Source organism: Sminthopsis crassicaudata, chromosome 3 (assembly GCF_048593235.1).
Source record: "Sminthopsis crassicaudata isolate SCR6 chromosome 3, ASM4859323v1, whole genome shotgun sequence".
In the NCBI taxonomy this organism is placed as follows: Eukaryota; Metazoa; Chordata; class Mammalia; order Dasyuromorphia; family Dasyuridae; genus Sminthopsis; species Sminthopsis crassicaudata.
Genome location: NC_133619.1, coordinates 327,570,920 through 327,591,652, shown reverse-complemented (window position 1 = coordinate 327,591,652; position 20,733 = coordinate 327,570,920). Strand labels below are relative to the sequence as shown.

General features: G+C 33.8%; 1 protein-coding gene across 4 annotated transcripts in view; it reads left to right on the top strand.

Moving 5' to 3' along the window:
• The window catches only part of GSK3B (glycogen synthase kinase 3 beta), a 226,549-nt gene that overhangs the window by 113,189 nt on the left and 92,627 nt on the right, over positions 1-20,733 (top strand). For all 4 annotated transcript variants that reach the window (XM_074301332.1, XM_074301331.1, XM_074301330.1 and 1 more), the window contains exons 4-5: positions 13,215-13,325; positions 17,624-17,754. In XM_074301332.1, coding sequence (XP_074157433.1) covers positions 13,215-13,325; positions 17,624-17,754 — 242 coding nt within the window. The remainder of the gene's footprint in view (positions 1-13,214; positions 13,326-17,623; positions 17,755-20,733) is intronic.

The window sequence follows — 20,733 nt, the reverse complement described above, 5'->3', positions numbered from 1 at the left end:
CAATAAAAACATACAATGGACCTGCATATACGTCCAAACATTTTACACACTTTTGTGCACAGTATAAGATTTTACATACCACGGGCATACCCTTTAATCCTCAAGGGCAGGCAATAGTAGAGAGAAGAAACAGAGATATTAAGACACTCCTCCAAAAACAAAAGAAAGGGGGAGCCACAGGTAGCCCTAGGGAACTTCTAAATTTAGTTCTCTATACCATTAATTTTCTAATTTTTGACAAAGATGCACTGGCTCCAGCAGACAGGTTTTATAACCCACCAGAAGGGCAGTGTCCAGTGAGAGCATCTCCACTGTCCTTAGATAATCGCCAGGTGATGTGGAGAGATCCAGAAAGTGGTGAATGGAAGGGACCAGATAGGTTAACTGCCTGGGGGAGAGGGTTTGCTTGTATTTCTTCAGCAGGAGAAGGAATCAGATGGGTGCCAACGAGTCATATTCGCCTTGTCCATCAGAGAGAGACAGAAAAAGAGAAAAACCTCAAAATAAAGGAGAAGATCTAAGAAACATCTGACACTGAAAGAGCATGGATAATAAGAAGACTGTTAAAGAACTTTAAAAACCAGCAGGAATCATTGGACTTCCTCACACAAGATGAGACTAATGGACAATGGACTTATGGACATTTATAAATTTTCAATTTATGATTATTTGATTATGATTATGTTATATACTTCTAGCATGTGTTATGTTACTATGTTACTATGTGCTTATGTAATTTATGTAATTATCTGTAATGCTTCCCATATTTATGGATTTATGTTTCAAGGTCATGACTGTCCTATGTTCTAAATCAAAAGAAAGGGGGAGATGTTAGGATTACTAAGTGAGAACTGAGGTTGTCTGGATAGTGACAAGGTGAGAATTCAGGTTTTCTGGACAATTACAAGGTGAGAACTCAGGTTGACTTGATAGAGGGGGCAAGCTCATTGGCTGGGGTGGTTCTTCCCAGAAGCCCTTGCATTATCCCACACCCATTCTCTGGGAGGATAAAAGAGACAGCACTGGGCGCAGAGAGCAGATCGGCCTGGAGAAGGATAAGAGCTGGAGGAGATTCAGAGCCAGGATTCAAGAGAAGACTCTGAATTGCATCAGGCTTGACGGGGCTCTCTGCAGGAAGGGAAGTCACTTCTTTGGACAAGAGTTAACAGCAACTGCCTGGAGACAACGGTTCATTACAGGAAGAAGAATCTGTTGGAGAGATTTGAGTAGAAGACACAGCAGATCTCTTCCCAGAGAGCGATCCAGCAGCTTCTAGAGACGACAGCTCACTACAATATGGTACTTTCCATCACATTGGAATTGGCCTGAATCACCTCATTGTTGAAAAGAGCATGCTCATCACAGTTGGTCATCACATAATCTTCTTGTTGCTGTATACAATGTTCTCTTAGTTTTACTCATTTCACTTATCATCAATTCATCTAAGTCTTTCCAGGTCTCACTGAAATCATCCTGCTGATCATTGCTTATAGAACAATAATATTCCATAATATTAACACACCCTAATTTATTCAGTCATTTCCTAACTGATTGGCATCTACTCAGTTTCCAATTCCTTGCCACTACAAAAAGGGCTTCTATATACATTTTTTTTTGCATATGAAAATCACTGTTTTTAGGCTGTCTATAATCATTAATTTATTGTTAGTGTAAATAGCTACTTTTTCAATAGCCAAAGATTGGACTTATAAGTGAAAAATTTGAATTGTATTAATCTTGACATTCTTGCTATAAAGACAAAATTGTAATTCAGTAGAAAAATGGCTCACAGGCTCTTTTGAAGATATTAAGAAGAAAGTTGATAGAATTGGTTTTATTGTATGTCCAAAAATAATAAAAAATCATTCATAGACATTTTGGTCATCTATCACATTGCTTATAATAAACATTTGCCAAAAGAGCACTATGAAAATGTGTAGCTTATGTGCTAGGATTTTTTGCAAAATAGTGAACATATGTGAAGAAATCTTTAAGGAACTGAATAAAATCCTCCTAATTAAATCACCTTCTGTTTTAGTACTTAGTGAGCTTAATGTGCATAGCAGAGATGAAAATGCATGGGAAAATAGGATTTAAGAAAAACTAATGGGTTGTGGACTACACCAAAAGCAGTCTGTCCATATCATGATTTCATAATTGCTTATTTCTAAAAAAGAGCCATAAGGCATTGGACATAATAAGCAACAACTCTCCCAGTCCCTAGAATCATAGAAATTGAAATTGTTTATGTTTCAGCTAACAGGAAATGATTAGTTACTATTATAGATGCTATTTCTTAAATTTGTCAGGGTACTCTCGGATTACTGTGGTCATACAAATAACAAAATAAAATACAAACTTCAAGAGAATAAATATGGGAAAATATAGTAGGAAATTAAAGAAACACCAATCTGCTTTAGTGTTTGTGTTAATTTTTATATTTGAATCGTTTGAAAATGTGCCATTGGCTTTTTAACTTGGGAACCTTTTTATTTGTAACTCAGATATTTGAAACAGATTGTATTTACAAGCTGTTTTTGTCATGTCACCTGTATTCTGGATAGGTTCTCCTTATCCCTCTCCTATTGGAATATGAATTCTTCCCCTAAGATTTGGGGCTTTAATAAGTGATTTTTCTCCTTATCTTGCTTGAAAATAGGTTCTTAACCAGCATCAGCAGCTCTCATTTTTAGGTCTTTCCCCCCCCCCCCCAAAAAAAAAAAAAGCTCTACTCTTTAGAATTTAAACTTTTTGGAGTTATGAATTGTTTTACTTATTCAAACACAGGACTGACATATAAGTATTTATTAAATACTTTTTTCATTCATAAAAGAACATCCACTCTATTGTTGACTGGGATGAGGCGGTTTTCTATGCTGACTGCTACTCTTTATGGATTTGTATAATAATTTTGAGGGAGGTTGGAGGTGGTGAAGGAATGAAGAACAATAAAATAATAAACAATAAAATAGAATTTGTTTTGCCTTGTAGTAGAGAAACAATGGAAGCTTAGGATAAAGACTTGACTGGCAAAATTTAAGTGAAACCTTTAGTTGTTACAGCACCATGTATGGAAGGTTGGGGATCTGATCTCTGGAGCAGGAAGGAGTTGAGAATTTGGGGTTTCTGATGCCAATGAATGCTAATATATGCCTTGCTTGCATAGGCTAAAGGTGGCTCAGCTTGCAGATATGAAAACATCTAGGGTACTATAACCTGGTTGGTCTATAGGTCTATTCTGATTTTTCTGGCCCTAGTCTTAGTTGTGCTAACTCCTGAGCCCAACTGAATACTTTAGTAGCCTAGTGTTGACTCCTGCTTTGTCAACTATCTAGAAGGTTCTCCTGGTTTCAGAAGCTAAAACTGCAGAGTTTCCTTGACCTCAGCTCATATCCTGCTTATTTACTTACCTTCAGATCTTAGCTTGGGCTGAAAACCCAGTTGCTCTGTAACTCCATTTTCAGGGTCAGAACAAAAGAACTGCCAGCTGGCTGCTTTGAAAAACAATCTGGAAGTTTTAATGGATAAGTCATTGACATTGAATGACAGCCAAGTTTTTCTGCATTATTAGAAGTAATAGTGACCATAATGAGGAGGTTCCACTGTATTCCATCCTATAGAGTATAGAAATAGGTTTCCAGCATCACATTTTAGGATTTAAAAACTGGAATATTCTAGATGACTAGATTATGAGTAGATTGGGAAGCAAGATGTTAAAAAAAAATGTGTAATGAATTCTATGTATTTAACACAAAGAAAAAGATTCAGGGAGGAGAGTATAGCATTTATTTATTCTTCAAATATTTAAAGGATGTTATACAGAAAAGACTTTTACTGTACTTAGTCTCACCAGGCAGTAATAAAAACAGTGGTTTAAAGTTGTTAAGAGGCAGTTTTAGGACAATAAATAAAAATGCTTTTTCTTCTTTTTTTTAAAATTTCAATAATATTTTATTTTGTCCAACTACATGTAAATATAGCATTCAACTTTATTTTTGTAAGATTTTGAGTTCTAAATTTTTATTCTTCATATCTTTGCCTTCCCCAAGATAGCAAACACTTTGATATAGGTTATACATATACAGTCATTTTAAATGTATTTCAATATTAGTCATATTATCAGTAAAAGAAAAATCAAAATAAAAGGGAAGAACCAGGAGGGGGGAAAAAAGCTAACCCAACCCACTCCCACTCCACCCTCAAAAAAAGGGTGGAAATAATATCCTTAAATCCACATTCAGTCTCCTTAATTCTCTCTGGATGTGAATGGCATCTTCTACCCTAAGTCTAGTGGAATTGTCTTGAATCATTGTATTGCTAAGAAGATGGAAGTCTTATCATAGTTGCTCATCACATAATCTTGTTGTTACTGTATAAGTTGTTCTCCTGGTTATAGAAATACAATTTAAGCAAAAGGAAGGGTGGAGGATATTAAAAAAAAAAAAAAAAAAAAAGGTTGCCAGAATAGTGAGTTACAGTTGTTGTTTTCATTGTATAGGCATTCTTGTTTAGATATGCATTGGTGTAGAAGTATTGAGATTTCTCCTAGCTCTGTGATTCTGAGAAAATCAGTTAGCAAACATTTATTAAGTGCCTGCTATATGCCAGATACCTTGCTAAGTGTGAGAGATACAAAGAAAGGTAAAAGTTCTTTTCTAGGAGGTCACAGTCTAATAGGAGAGATATATGCAAACAACTGTATGCAACCCAGATATGTACATGATAAGTTGCAGATAAATGACAGAGATAGTGGAACCGCTTCTAGGGAAAAGGAAAGCCTTTTTAGAGAAAGAGGGTATCATTTTAGCTGAGACTTGGAGGAAGCCAGGGAAGTTATAAAGGAGGGATAAGGAGGAAGAGAATTCTAGGCATGTAGGCAGCAAGTGAAATTTTAATGTTAAAACTGCACTAAGAGTTTTAGGATTTCATATTTACTTGTAGACACACATTTATAGCACAGTGTCTTTTAATTTTTAGGATAGTTATCATCAGGCATTAGAAGCAATTTGACCAATCAGCCAAATGATTTTTATTGTTTTTAAACCTGTTAAATTATGGTCATCAATGTCCTTATAATGAATAGTTAATAAGTTGTCAGTAAGGTAAAAGAATCTGGTAAAGGGTCATCATGTAAGTGTTAGCTTTGTTTTTGTGTTTTAATATCCTGTTCAACTAACATTTTTTTTCCAGAGGACATTGCGTTGTATAGTAACTACTTACACTACTTTTGTTTCCAATTTTTTGAATCATTTCTCTCTGAGAGATGATGAAGACCACCAAGAGCATGATAACCAAGTTGGTCACCAAAAGTTTAGATCCCAAATAGTTATAGTTGTTAGTAATGCTTTAAACTCCCTATGTTTCCTTACAGTTAATTCTTTAAAATAGAATTTATTGTTTCTCTTCCCTAAACTATATTTCTTTCAAATCTTCCTGTTTCTGTAATAGTATGCTAACCTCGGCATTATCATTTTCTCTTGAGTTTTCCTCCCCACTACATCTTGACATATCTACTTCTACAACATCTCTTAGACCCAAGCTCCTCTTTACACCCATATATCTATCACTTTAGTTCAGGTTTTCCTCCTCAAATATCATGCCATATCATATAAATCCTTTTGCTATATTTGTGTTGAAGTGGGTTTCCTTAAGTATAGATATACCTATGTCACTCTTCTATTTGATTGTGTCTAATGGCTCTCTCTTATCTCTTAGTTTTTAAAGCCCTTCACCACCTGCTTCCACCACAGCTTTCTAGTTTTATTGCATATCTTTCCTCTTTCAGTCATATGTGTTCCAGCCAAACTGGCCTTCTCTCTTGTTTTTCATGTAGGGCACTCCATCTTCCATCTCTTATCTTTCCACTGGCAGTCCCCATTCCTTGGAATGCAGTCCTCCCCACTTTCACCCCAAAACACCCCCTTTCCCCCACCTTCCTGTATGTACCCATTGGAATGTAAGTAACTTGCAGATAGGACTTGTTTAATTTTTTATATTTGTATCCTTATACCTGGAATAAGGCTGGCCATATTCATGCTTAAATACTTGATGAGTATTCCCTGAAATAATTTCTCCATCTCCTCATGGCTTACTCCTGTAATTCACCTAAGCTCCACATAGCAATAATTGTACCCTTCATCTGTCATTACTAGCAAGTATTTCACATCTTGAATCAAGATATTATGAAGAAATGGAATTGATGAAACTTAACTACTGAGCCATATGTACATTCTCATTGAGAAGGAAGAATTGAAGAGGAATCAGCTTATGAATCTGAGTGTCTGTAAGAATGATGGCATCTGGGAAGTTTGGAGAAGGGATGGATTTATGGAGAAAGATCAACATTATTTTGGATATATTGAATTCAAGATATTTGTGGGACATGAAAGCAGAGATGGATAGATTTGTAAATTTGGGTTTAATTTTACAAGATAAGAGATATAGAAATAGCCTGTTTCTGGAATGAAATGATGTATTGTGAATTTTGGTTGGTAAAAGCAGAAGATAAAAAGATATAAAGCTGGTATAAAGCTTAGAAAGTTTGAAAATTAATTGAAGGAAGTAAAAAAGCTTAAAGATAGGTAAAAACTAGGTTGTGGAAGATTTTAAATATCATGTTAAGGGTTTTGTAGTTAATCCTAAAGGCAGTAGGGAGCCTCTGAAAATTTTGAGCAGCATTACACTTAGGCATCATGAAGATTACTTCATTTATGAGTGGGTCACTGTTTTCCCTCCCTGCCCTAATAAATTCTAATAGTTCTCGATTACCATAATGACTAAATGTAAAGTTCTCTGTTTAGCATTTAAAATTCTTTATATCTTGACTCCTCCCTTACAGTTTTTTGTGTTTTTCTACTCCCAATATGCTACACTGTTCTACTTAGAGTTTTTTGAACATAACATTGCAACTTCATGCTTTTGCACCGACTTTCTTAACCTTGGGTGCTCTGCCCCACTTATCTCCACCTTTTGGTTCCCATGACTTTTCTTAAGATTCCAGTCTTTCCTGGGGGTCCTTTCCTGGGCCCCCCTTATCTATCAGAGCCTTCTCTTCTAAGGCTAGAATTTATTCTGATTCTTATGTGTATACCTTTTTACGTATATGTTGTCTCCCGAGTTAAAATGTAAGTTCTTTGAGGGTAGAGTCTGTTTTGCCAAGTTCCTGGCTCACAATAAGGATTTTATGTTTGTTTAATGATTGAGTGATTGGTGGTAGATAATGCTGGAGTAAAAGAAGGTTAGAGCAGTGTCATAGAAGCTCTGGAGAAAAAAATAGATATATTTGAACTCAGCAGCCTTATCTTCCCTAAGCTTTCCTTGATCCCATTAAACACCCTTAGATATGCTTATGTCATGGATTATGGATTGTGCGAATTTCTTGATTTCAGTGCTACTCTCAAAATGTGGATGGGATATAATGGCTCTTAAGCCTAAAATGATCATAGCTTTTTCATAGCCTTGCTACAGCACTATCAAACCCTAAAACCCACTCCATCCATGACTTCTGACTGGTGAGAGTACTCACCATCATGGGAACAATACCAGTCATTCATGCTGCTAGATTTTTAATGTATCTTGATTGAGATGAGAATCACCAATTCTTTCTTTCTTTTTTTTCCCCTCCAAGATGTAGAGATTATCTTGGCATCTGCCCTACTTGTATGACTTTGCTAATTCTTTGTACTTACATTAGATATCTGATGCTGCCATTTACTCTTGTGCTCTACAGTTAAGACTTTGGGTGTTGCCATTCACCCTGCACTAGAACTCTAATTTATAAGTTGTCTTCTCCAACTAGATTATCTGCTCTTTGGCAGTGGTATCTCCAAGGAGCCCCCTTGGCACATAGTAGCACTCAATAAATGATCAGTCTAATCCTCTTTAATACTTTTTCCATCTGAGTTCTAAATTGTTTGTCCTATGAATTCTGTTTTATTAGTTTCACCTTCATCATTGTAGATCAAATTATTTGTATCCTGATTCTGTAATAAATCATTTTAACTATTTAACATTATCTGGTGAACATGTTTCATATGTCTTGGCTGGAGTGATTGAAAAGGACAGGACCAAAGATAGAAGAACCCTGTAGCATTCCAGTGTAGATTTTCAAGATTTACACAGATTCAATCAAACTTACCTACAAACTCACTTAGTGAGTTGAATAGCTGTTGTTTTTTCTGCTCTATTCCACATGAATATGATGATTACAGCAAGTGCTTTAACAGAAGAATAATGTGAATAATATTCTCTCAATTTCCTTGTCTATTTGCACCATCAAATAAAAGGAAATTCGATTTATTTGGCATGGCCTATTCTAATAGGGTCATTAAGTTTCCCAGTGATCACTTTGTTTTCATATTGCTCACAAATCACATATTATATAAAATATTGTATTTTAAACATTATTTGGGGAAAAATTTCCAGCGATCTACATAAAACTCTGGTATCTATGATTTTGTACTATACCATTTTATCCTTTTTTGAATATTGATAATTTGTTCACCTGTTGTTCACCTGTTGGCCTTTTTTATATTTTAAGAGATTTACAATAGTAATCTCAGGCCTTAGGGATAATCTAGTTTAGCCTCTTTGTTTTTCAAAAGGGATACAAAAGGAAATTTGTGATTAAATAAATGCCTTTAATTAGTGATAGAACTAATGGAAGGTCAGAGTTTCTTCTGATTCCTATATACGGTGTTTTTTTCTTCTGCACTATTTTGCTTCCACATTTGTTTAGTAACTCAAATGTAATTTGTTTGCTTCTAGATTGCTACCTTGTTCTTTAGATTCCAGGCTAAAAGAATTTTACCTTTGTATGGGGGAAAAAAGAACAAAATAGGAATTCAATTATTCTACTTTCTCACTGTCAGCTGTTAACATTATATAATCTATCCCAAGTACTATTCCTATCCCCTATCATCTTGCTCTAAGGTAGCCAGCTTAGTTGGTACAGTGGATAATGTGCCATGCATAGAGTCAGGAAGGATTATCTTTATGAGTTTAAATCTGGCCTCACTAGCTGGTCAAATTAGTTGTGTGACCCTAGATAAATCAGTTAACCCCATTCGCTTCAGTTTTTTCGTTGTTTAAATGAGCTGGAGAAGGAAATGGCAAAAACCACCCCAGTATCTTTGCCTAGTAAATCCCAAAATGGGGTCATGAAGAGTTGTACATGATTGATTTAACTGAACAGCAACAACTACATAGTTCCGAGGAACCTGGGGTCAAAAAGAATTGAGTTTGTATTTTCTCTTGCCCAAATCCAAAGTATCCTCCATCTCTTTAAGTGATTTAAGCATATTATTTTGTACAGACCTTTTACCATCCTATTTATTTCCTTCCAGACCTATTAAAGCTTGTCATTGATGTCTAGAACTGAACGGCATACCACGTTATCCTGCTGTTTCTTGTTTCAAGGAAAGATATTCGGATGGCTGAGTTAAGGCAGACATATCAAGAAATGATACCAAAAAATACAAAATGATGCAAAAAAAAGATGAGCATTGATAAAAATTACATTGGGGAAAGGAAAAAAAGAAACTTAAAAATACCTACTTCAAAGTTGTTAGGAAAATGCTTTATAAACATATAAATGGAAGTTTTGTGATATGCTCTACACAAACCCATCTTCTTTCTCTTAACTAGTTTGTTTTCTTTCTCTGTCTGCATCCATTTACTTATACAATTTTCCGTGTTTGGAAATGCCCTTGCTCCCTGTCTACATTAGCTGATAATCTTATTTCAGTGGCACCTCCTCTTTATAGACTTTCTTGGTGCTTTCTCTTGTGAATTCCCATAACACATTTTCCTGAAAGAATTATTTCACAGTATCTAGGAGCTGAATGTTCTGTAGTAAAACATCAGCTCCTTGCAGACACTCCCTTTTGTATTTGTGTTCTCATTCCCTAGCACAGGGTCTGGCACATTAAAATACATGCTTAATAAAATCCTTGTTGATTGATTTAGTTCACTTCAGGTCTGACCAAAAATCCCTTCTGTCATAATAAGATCCCTTCCAGCTTAAAATCATTATCTTAACAACAAATATTTATTAAACACCTATGTTCCCATTGCTAAAGGGACTTCATTAATTTTATTTCTATTTTTAATTGCTAAGAGTTTACTACATTCTTCATCAAGTGATTTAGTCTCTTATCGAAGAGGCAACCTAGCTTACTTTTGAATTATCCTGATATTTAACTAAGGTTTCCCCTATATCAAGGTAAAGTTAGCTTTATTTTCTATCTCTAAATTTTAACTTTTTATTCTTAGTTTTGTTCGGAATTATTAAATCCTCCTTAGAAAAATGCAGATCTTTACCTGCTAGAAAAGAGCTATCATATCCCCTCTGTTTTGTCTCTTTTCCAAGCTAAATGCCCTTCACTTTCTAGGATTGATTCCTTTTTGTTATGTTCTTCAGTATTTTTACCATCCTATCCTCTTCTGGATATATTTCAGCTTTCAACAACTACATATGGTATAACAAGTGTTGCCTAACCCAGAGCACAATTACCTTTCTCATTCTGAATATAAATCCTTCACAAATGTTTTTTGAGGTAGCATTAGGCTTTTTATTAATGTATGCTATTGAATGAATCATACTGAACTTAGTCTTTAATGGTCTCAGATCTTTTTCAAAGAAAATCTTGAGTAGCCATAATTTTCCCATCTTATATTTGTGAATTTTTTCTTTTGAACCTAGATAAAGAATTTTATACTTAATGCCTGTTTCATTTTATTTGATCTGTCCCATCATTTTAGCTTGTAGCAATCTTTTTGTCTTTTGTTGATAAATTTTTGAGTCTCTGATTTCTATTGTGTTCTACTTTACTAAACTTTTGAACTTCATGTAATCTGTAATTTAACAAGTTTGCCATTTTGCTTCCACTCAAATTCTGGATTTATTCAAGTTTTGGCCCAGTCAAGGGCCAAGTCAGATTCCTATGGATTTTTCTTCTATCTACTGACTTTCCTTTATTTAGCAGCTATTAATGAATATGCATTGGGTTTGGTCATTCACTGAGTTTCAGAGCTACTGGGTTATGCTATCTATCATCTTGTCTATATCCACAAATGTTTTTTGGTATATTTTTAAAATTTTATTTTATCAAAGTATTTTTAATATTTCTCTGGTCAACTGATCTAGTTACTTTGTCAAAAATAAATATCAGATAATCTAGTGCGACTTTTATTTGTATATGTAGTTGTATATGTATACACACATTGTATATGTAGTCAGTCAACTTTAATTAATGCTTACTATATGCTAGGTACTGAAAAGATAGACACAAGATAGTCCCTGCTCTCAATGACTATACATTCTAATGAGAGAGAACATGCAAATAACTGTGTACATATATACACAGTGTATATTTAAATTCTGCATGTGATAAAATACAGGTAATCTCATAGGAAAGGTATTAGTATTAATATGTAGACCCTTTTTTATTGAAAGCTCATGTATATGTGTATTGTGTAATACTGTTTTGGCTGTAACCAGTCTCTTCTCAAAAAAACTTCCATGAGTTAAAGCACAATGTAACTAACATCAATATCATTTTTGTAATTGTTTAAAAGAAAGGGAAGGATTATATTTTAATCTTAATAATTTGTATATGTGCTACTGAAGCAGGCACAATCTTAATAATTAGAAGCTAAACTTTACATTGTATTTAAACTAATTGCTTTTTCCTTTTATTATTTTCATGTAGTTTTGGAATCACAGGCTATTTTCTCTTCAGTTTTACTTTTTTTTTTTTCCTCCCAAATTTAAACCTAATGGTAGGACAATGGATCAAAGAGAGTATTAAATGACTTTCTTGCATAATTCTTAATTGTTTTCTAGAATTGTTTAATTAATTAAAGTTTCACCTACAGTGAATAATCTATTCTTGATAAAGTTGATAATCACTGTTTTTCCCCAGTGTAAGCTACTACCTTATTATTATGTTTTAGAATTTCTCCGGAATATAAAGTTAAGCTCATTGATATTTGTTTTTGCCAACTTCACTATCTTTCCCTTTTTTTGAAGATGGGGGCATTTACCCTTAGAAATTATTGGGTTTTATATTTTTACTCCCATCTTATAGCACCGTGCTTGGGACATAATAGACACTTAATAATTGCTTGTTTAATGATCCTGAAGTCCTGTTTCTTAAGTCCAGCTTCTCTGTTATATATCTTTCAGAGATCATATAGCAGCTCCACACACCACATCTGATATTTGTAGTTTGCCTGAATAAAAAATGGCATAAGCTTCTTGAGCAAAAAGTAGATGTTGTCTGCTTACAGCTTCTTTTATTTGGGTTTCCATTTTGTACTTAAACTTTTCTAGTCTCAAGTTCATTTTCCTGAGAAGACAAAACTATGTTAGAATGAGAATTAAGTAGTTGAGCCTTTTCCATATTCCATTATCACTATTTCATTCCATTTAAACAATGGGGTCCTACCTTCCTTTAACTTTCACCCATCATAGTATTTTATCAACATAGTATCAACAGTATTTTGAATTGTTCTTAGTCATCATTATCTAACTTCTGCTCCTTCTGGATTTAACTCTTTTCTGATGAAATCCTAAAAGGATAGTCCCTTTAAAAAAAAAAAAATTATTTAGATGTGTGCCTTCATGCCTTATTTATTTTTTCTTTGGATTTAATTTTTTTACATTATTATTTATTTTTTAATATAGTGTAAATGTATCCTGTTTAAAAAAGGGCTCATCATTCCCCTCCCCCCCAAACTTAGACCTTTTCCAAATGTTCTGTTTTTGTCAGTGGCATCACAAAACTTCTAGTAACCTAGGTTCATAATACTAGAACTAACATCAACTCTGCTCCTTACTCTTTGGTCAGGTTTTGCTATTTCTACCTTCCAACATCTCTCCTATCTGTTCCTTTCTCTCTGCTCACTGCACCATCAGTCTACTTCAAATTCTAGTTTTTTCTACTCTGGAATATCAAAATGGTGTCCCTAATTAGCATCCTTGTCTTTTGTTGTCAAAGTCAACTAATCAGTCAGTAAACATTTATTAATTACTGGTCTTTTTGTACTAAGTGCTGAAGAATACAAAGAAAAGCAAAAGTCTTGAGGCAGAATTGTAACTGTTGGATTGTAATCAGAATTTATTTTACTTAATTCAATTTATGGTAATGTTTCTTTATTTGACTATTTAAAAAAATAATTATAATAAATTTTGTTTATTTTTAATCTTTCAGAAAGATGAAGTCTATCTTAATCTGGTGCTGGACTATGTTCCTGAAACAGTATATAGAGTTGCCAGACACTATAGTCGGGCCAAACAGACGCTCCCTTTGATCTACGTTAAGGTATGTAAGAAACTTTTAGTTTGTTAGCACATAAAAAATTTTTTTAATCTTCACATCTGGTAACACACTTCAGTTTTAATCCTAGGACATTGTTTATTTTCTCATCTTTGACAGCTTTTCCATTTTTCAGAAGATTGAAAATAAGAATATTGGAGTGCCACTTAACTTGTCCTTAAACTACATTAAATTTGTTCTTAAAAATGGCATTTCAGATAGAATTGTGCTTGAAAACTGAATTTAAAAGTATAGAACTTTATGAATTGATCATTTAATTCTTAGAATATGATTTCTGAAAATCACATTTACTTACTTTTTTTAACTAATAAATGTCACAACTATTCACATTTCTCTACATATGTTTTCAGAGTGCTTTTCTCACAACAACACTTTGAAGTAAAATGTCCAATTATTATTGTCCTTCTTTTTCAAATGAGGAAGGTAAAGGCCAGAGAGAATGATGATAATAATAATAGTGGTAGTAATAATAGTTTGTATTTACATAGTGTTAGGTTTTATAAAAAACTTTATATATGTGATCTCATTTGATCATGGTATAAAAAATAGGTGCTCTAGTTATCCCCATTTTTTTAAAAAATGAAGAAACTAACTTTCAAAAATATTAAATGTCTTATCCTGCAGTGAGAATGATCTTTGTTTTTCCTCACTCCAAATCTAACATTTTCTCCCCTACACTATGCCTTTTCTCAGTTTGCCTATGATCATATAGTTTGTCCTTTAACATTATATCATGTTACAAAGGACATCATCTATCATGACTTATTCAGTATAACAGTGTGAAAGCTAATTTTAAACTGATTATTCTCTCTTTACAGTTTGCTATTTAAGAATGTTTATGTCTCTTTAAATCTATAATAGTGAGATGCACATTATTATTATTATATATATATTTCGTTTTTTATCAGAGAACCTCTGGTTTTAGATCAGTAATTTGGAAAAAACAAGCTCTAGTTTTTCTAGCCTTACCTTTTAAAAAACAAAAATTGGTTAAATGTAATATAGAAATTAAAATGAAAGGAACCTATGTATGCCCAGGCAAGAACAAGTAGGAGTAGAATTTTGTCCTTTTTCTCCCCCTGTATTTTGAAAATCACATACAGGTAAAAGATAAATCTTTTGTCTCAATTTAAAGTTTTAATTCGTGATTATGATCCTAGGATTTTCATTTTTTATATACACCAAAATTGTTAATGTTTATAAATTCAAGTCCTTAGACTGACACATAATAATAGGATGACCTTTGGCAAGTCACTTATCTTTTCAATGCCTTAGGCACTAAGATCTCAATGAATTGCATTGAAGATGTAATGACAAGTCCAAGACCCTCTAAACATTCATAATTTTCTTTCCTACTCTGAGGTAATGATTTTGAGTAATTAGAGCTTGAATAAAATTGGATAAGCATAATTTTATGTTTAGAATTTAGCTGATTCAGTGTCACTAATTTTTTCTGTTGTTCAAAGATTCTAATGAAACTGTTCACATTATTGGAATTCTGGCCTAGGTTTTGGTTAAATGATAGATGCAAAAATTAACCATTTTCTCTTGGCTCCCTAAAAGCCACACAATCCAGCATAATTTTAGCAATCATGAATCAACCTTATTTTTTGTTACTTAAATTTATTTTTGTTGCTTTATATCTGTTCCCCTCTTCTTCTCCCCCCCCCAAAAAAAAGTAATGACTATTCTAGGGTCTAATTCTAGAGTAGAATTTAGAATGAGATTAAGTTATTTGGACATTGTTCATGTAGATTTTCTTACTTAGCATATCAAAAAGACTTTATAACATGGTCTTACTTAGAACCTGCACTTGAAGGACACTCATAATTTTCTTCAAAGTTCAAGTGCCAGGTCCTGTATAAGTTCTATTATGATTCCATCACTTGGCTGGTGTTCATCCTCTCTACTCTCAAAATTTATCATTTACTTTGTATGTATTTTGTATTTATTTATCTGGATTCATATTACTTTGTTCAATAAAACAAAAATTTCCTAAAGAGAGGTGCAGTATTTCATTTTTGTCTTTTATCCCCACCACCAAACATAGTGCCTGACACAGTGTAAATGTTTAATATGTGATTGTGGAGTGAATGAATGAATGGCTAAGCACCAGGTGGAAAGTTTCTTAGCTTACTTCAAAATTCTTTTTGAAGACTTGAATAGGAAAAAAAAAAAATAAATTAAAATTCTTCTTTCTTCTTCAAAAAGTGAAGGGAAGGGAAATTTAAGGTATAGAATACTAGATAAGAATTTATATGAAGCAAATGATTTCTTGAAACTAGCCTGTTTTGAACATTAGGTAAGTTTTAAACAAGGAAAAAACTCTTTAGTATTAGTATTCTCATCATTAATTTTCACTACTTTTAAGACATTAGTATGACAAAACTAACAAATGAATCATTAGCAAACTAATACACATGAGGCCAGGTTTCTTATTTGCAGGGTCCTTTTTTCATGGCAGTGAAGGAAAGACTCTATACCTTAAGATTTAAATAATATTCCTATTTATTTACTATATGTTACCGAATTGTAAAGATCTTGATGACATTGACATGTCAATACACCCTTAATGCCTTCCAGAAGGTCAGAGGAAGTGTCATCTTAATTCAGTAGTCAGTGTTATCTTAATTTTTCTCTTTGTAACATACTCATTTGAGTCAAAAATAAAATCTCCTAAACTTTTTACCCTTGTTAAATAATGTTTTTAAAAAAAAATTTTTTTAAACTATTACACTTTGGAGTTCAGTTTGATGCCAAATTGCTAAGTAAACTATGATGAAATCCAAGCAGTGATTTATCTTTGCTTTATCATATCTTTTTGATGCAATTAAAAACTACAAGGTCATTCTCAAGATTACTTCATCTGAGTCGCTGCCCTATCAGCAGCTTCTAAAGGGACTGCCACAAATGTCACTTTTACATCTCACATGCGCCTGTATAAGGATGGTGTCTGGCTGATCCACCTCAGTGATGATTGTTTTCCAACGGACATGCTGTTTAGGCAGCCAACAAGTCAGAGCAAGCAAGATATGTAGATCCTACCCTTGAGAGACACCATCAAAGAGGTTCAGGAGAAAATATCTCTTCATATGGACTTTTTTTCTTTGTCCTTCAGGCAGGTATTTAACTATCACCTTTTGGAATAAAATGAAAAAAGTCCTCATAGTTTTGGGCATTTCTGTTGTGTTAGTCATCCATGGTGTATGTGGTGATTTAAAACCCATTTATCTCTGAGATTCATCAAGGATGATAATGGTGTTATAGCCTAATTCATCATTGCTGTGACACATAGACTCTTAGGTCTCTCTCTTCTTGCCCGAGTCCAGAAAATCCTGAGAGTTTTGGGTCACAGTAACTTCTGAAAGGTATTTGCCAAGGAAAACTAATAATGTCAAAAACTGCAGAGATATTTATGTATTTCCTTCCTTCCTTCCTTCCTTCCTTCCTTCCTTCCTTCCTTCCTTCCTTCCTTCCTTCCTTCCTTCCTTCTCTTCCTTCCTTCCTTCCTTCCTTCCTTCCTTCCTTCCTTCCTTCCTTCCTTCCTTCCTTCCTTCCTTCCTTCCTTCCTTCCTTCCTTCCTTCCTTCCTTCCTTCCTTCCTTCCTTCCTTCCTTCCTTCCTTCCTTCCTTCCTTCCTTCCTTCCTTCCTTCCTTCCTTCCTTCCTTCCTTCCTTCCTTCCTTCCTTCCTTCCTTCCTTCCTTCCTTCCTTCCTTCCTTCCTTCCTTCCTTCCTTCCTTCCTTCCTTCCTTCCTTCCTTCCTTCCTTCCTTCCCTTCCTTCCTTCCCTTCCTTCCTTCCTTCCTTCCTTCCTTCCTTCCTTCCTTCCTTCCTTCCTTCCTTCCTTCCTTCCTTCCTTCCTTCTCCTTCCTTCCTTCCTTCCTTCCTTCCTTCCTTCCTTCCTTCCTTCCTTCCTTCCTTCCTTCCTTCCTTCCTTCCTTCCTTCCTTCCTTCCTTCCTTCCTTCCTTCCTTCCTCCTTCCTTCCTTCCTTCCTTCCTTCCTTCCTTCCTTTTCCCCCTGAGGCTAGGGTTAAGTGACTTGCCCAGGGTCACACAGCTAGGAAGTGTTAAGTGTCTGAGACCATGTTTGAACTCGGGTCCTCCTGAATTCAAGGCTGGTGCTCTATCCACTGCGCCACCTCGCTGCCCCCATATGTATTTCATTTCTTAACTGGAGGTACTAATTTTCCCATAAACTTAGTTTTCTTGTTTCATTGTTTACTGATTTAAGGATAGTCTTAAGTTTGATATAAGAAATGTAACATTCATTATTGTTTATTCCAGTTGTACATGTATCAACTGTTTCGAAGTTTAGCCTATATCCATTCCTTTGGAATCTGTCATCGGGATATTAAACCACAGAATCTCTTGCTTGACCCTGATACAGCTGTCCTAAAACTTTGTGATTTTGGAAGGTAAGTTTTCTCTTTTGAATTTTCACATACCATTCTAATCCTGTTACATGTTCATTGAAATAATGTATGTAAAAACACTGCAAACTTTTTAAAGAATCATAAGTATAATCTATTGTTTTTATTCTACATCTAAACATTGTCATTTTGATTAGGCTGTACATAATTTTGTTTCTCTTTGGCTCATTTTTATCTAAGTTTAGAGAGGAGGAAGAGACTTAAGTAGTAATATTTTATCCTTTTTTTCTTTCTCTTTCCTACTAGCGCTTTTTTTTTCTTTGCAGCTCCTGCCTCTTTTCACCCTCCATTTACCTTATTCATTGCCATTAATTATAAAATTTCATTCATCTTTTTATTTTCCCCCTCCATCTGTCCTTTTCTTTCCTCCCTCAGTCCCCTTCTCTCTCCATCCTCTCTTCCTCCCTCCCTCCCTGTCACCATCCTTTCCTTCCTTTTTTCTTTTCTATCATTTATTTCATTCCCTGGGATATCCCCCAAAAATTTCATTAGCCTCACTTAGACTTTTATTTATTTGCTATCTTTGAATTATCTTAAATTCTTAAAAGGAAATATAGTCTTGTTCTGCATCTTGTACATCTTAAGACTAGCATTGCAAATGGACAATGTAAGCCTATAATTGAAGCTGAGAAAGATAATCAGATTACATTTGGGGAATTGATTACCACTTTCAATAATTCCCAAACCATTCCTCATTACAAAGTCTGTCTTTGAAACAGTTAATTTGCAGTGATTTTATGTAGCTGAGAATAATCAGTTTCTATTATAGTCTCATGAAAATCAGAATTGTTGGTGGCTGAAATTCAATTCATGAAAAAACTCATACCTGATGTAAAATAGAGATGGTTACAACCATGATCTCCATAAGAAGTGGATTAAAAGACTTCCACAAGAACATGTGTGACTATAGGATGTAGAATAATTTTCGTGGAGGAAAAGCCAACAATAATAATATAATTTAAGCATCCTATAGGAAAGCCTCTGCGGAAAAATTTGTAGAAGATAAAACTATACATTGTAGGAATGGGTTTAATCCCTACTAGTAGAAGAAAATAGCTACCAGGAAATAAGTACATGGATTCATTGAAGCAGCTTTTAAATGTTGGACTGACCTTCACTGACTTCTACTTTGCTTTCTTTCTTATATTTTTCTCATGTCTTGTTCTCTTTTGATTCTTTTTTTTTTAGGTTTTATATAGACACATTCATACCTTCTAATTTTCATATTTCTACTTCAAAACATTTTACAGTGTCCTTATGATTTCAACTTGATGTTTCACTTTCGAGTATTTTAGTGACACCTTTTTTTTTTAACAAGTCATTTTCAGACATAGAACTACTTCCCATATTGCCCACATACTAAAATAACTGTGCAAAAACATCTAATAAGCATCTGCATTAACAGTGTAGATGCAGAATTCTTTCTGTGAACTTTACTAAGAAGAGGCTGGTATCGGTATGGCAGCTATTCAGAGATTGGTTCCCTTTTTGGTGGTCCTTTTTTTTTTTTTAATGTTGTTATAATTGTTATTGTAATTATAATTATTATATATTGTTCTGCTTACTTTCCCTCTGTATCACATCGTGCATGTTTCTTTAAATTCTTCATATTTGTCATTTCTTTCTTACAATAATATTCTATGACATTCATTTATTTCAATTCATCAGCTGTTCTCTAATTGAATAGTTTCTACTTTATTTCTAATTCTTTGCTACCACAAACAAAGCTTCTATGAACATTTTGGAATATGTGGATCTTTTAATCTATTTTTTACTTCTTCAGAATATGTATATAAAAATGAGATCTCTCTCTCTGATTCAAAAAATGTTAATACTTTACTCCGTTAATGTAATTCCTAGTATATATTTTTGATTTGGGCTTTCAGTTATCTCTGGGAGAATTTCCCACTGATCATATATACTATTCATAGTACCTAGAACGTATATCTATAGCTAATATCTTCTTTTTGATCTTTCCAGTTTCATAGTATACAAATGTCTAATGGCTCTTCTGAGATTTGGTTTATTTCTGAGCTTTTATGACTTCCAGACTTTTCATTATAAGACTTAATGGGAACTGCTGCTTAATACCTATATCAAAGTGTTCCAAAACTGTTACTATTCCCTACTTACAGTACAGTGTTAAATTACATGTGAAAAAAATATAATGTTGATTTTTGATTGTTGAAGTATTCTTATCCAGCTGGGTCATAGAAACAGTTTTATTAATATACTTCATTATGGTGGAATCTAGAATAAAGATTTTGCCTTTACAGGGAGAATCTCATCTAATAGATTCATTGTCTGATTCAACAGATTTTTCTGTAGTGAAACTTTTTAAAACACAGATTTTAAAAGCGATGTTTTTCTCACTGTTCAATTAATGATGATAGAAGAAATACTAGTGGTGCTGTCTCAGGTATAAGCCAATCAAAGGAAATTTGAAACCCAGCTGAGGGTATGCCGTACTGACCAGACCATGTCTATATATACCTTTTCCATTCGTAGAGAAGGAAGGTATCTCCTATATAAATTAAGAGGGTAGAAAACATGTAGCTTGCAGGGAATCAAGAGGAAGTAGTGTCCCTTCCAAGGTTACAAATAGGATTAATTTTGCACCTACAATAAAATAAATACTTACTAGATTAGTTCTGTCTATAATAATTCATTAACAGCAAATAATCTTTTTATGTATCTTTTTTAATCAGTGGATTTGATTTTATTTCAGAGCAGGGAATTTTCTGATTTCATTTGTTTGGAGATTTCCCAGGTAGCTCTCTCTATTAATACAGATCAGTAATTCACCTATAAGTTAAATTTTTACAGAGTTGCCTGGTGCATGTAATTATTTTAAGCTTGCAATTTCAGTTATTTTTTTAAAATAAAGACCTGCATCCAAGCCATCCTGATTTCAAGGCCAGCCTTCTATACAGAAATATTATATTATAAAAAGAGAAGAGCTTT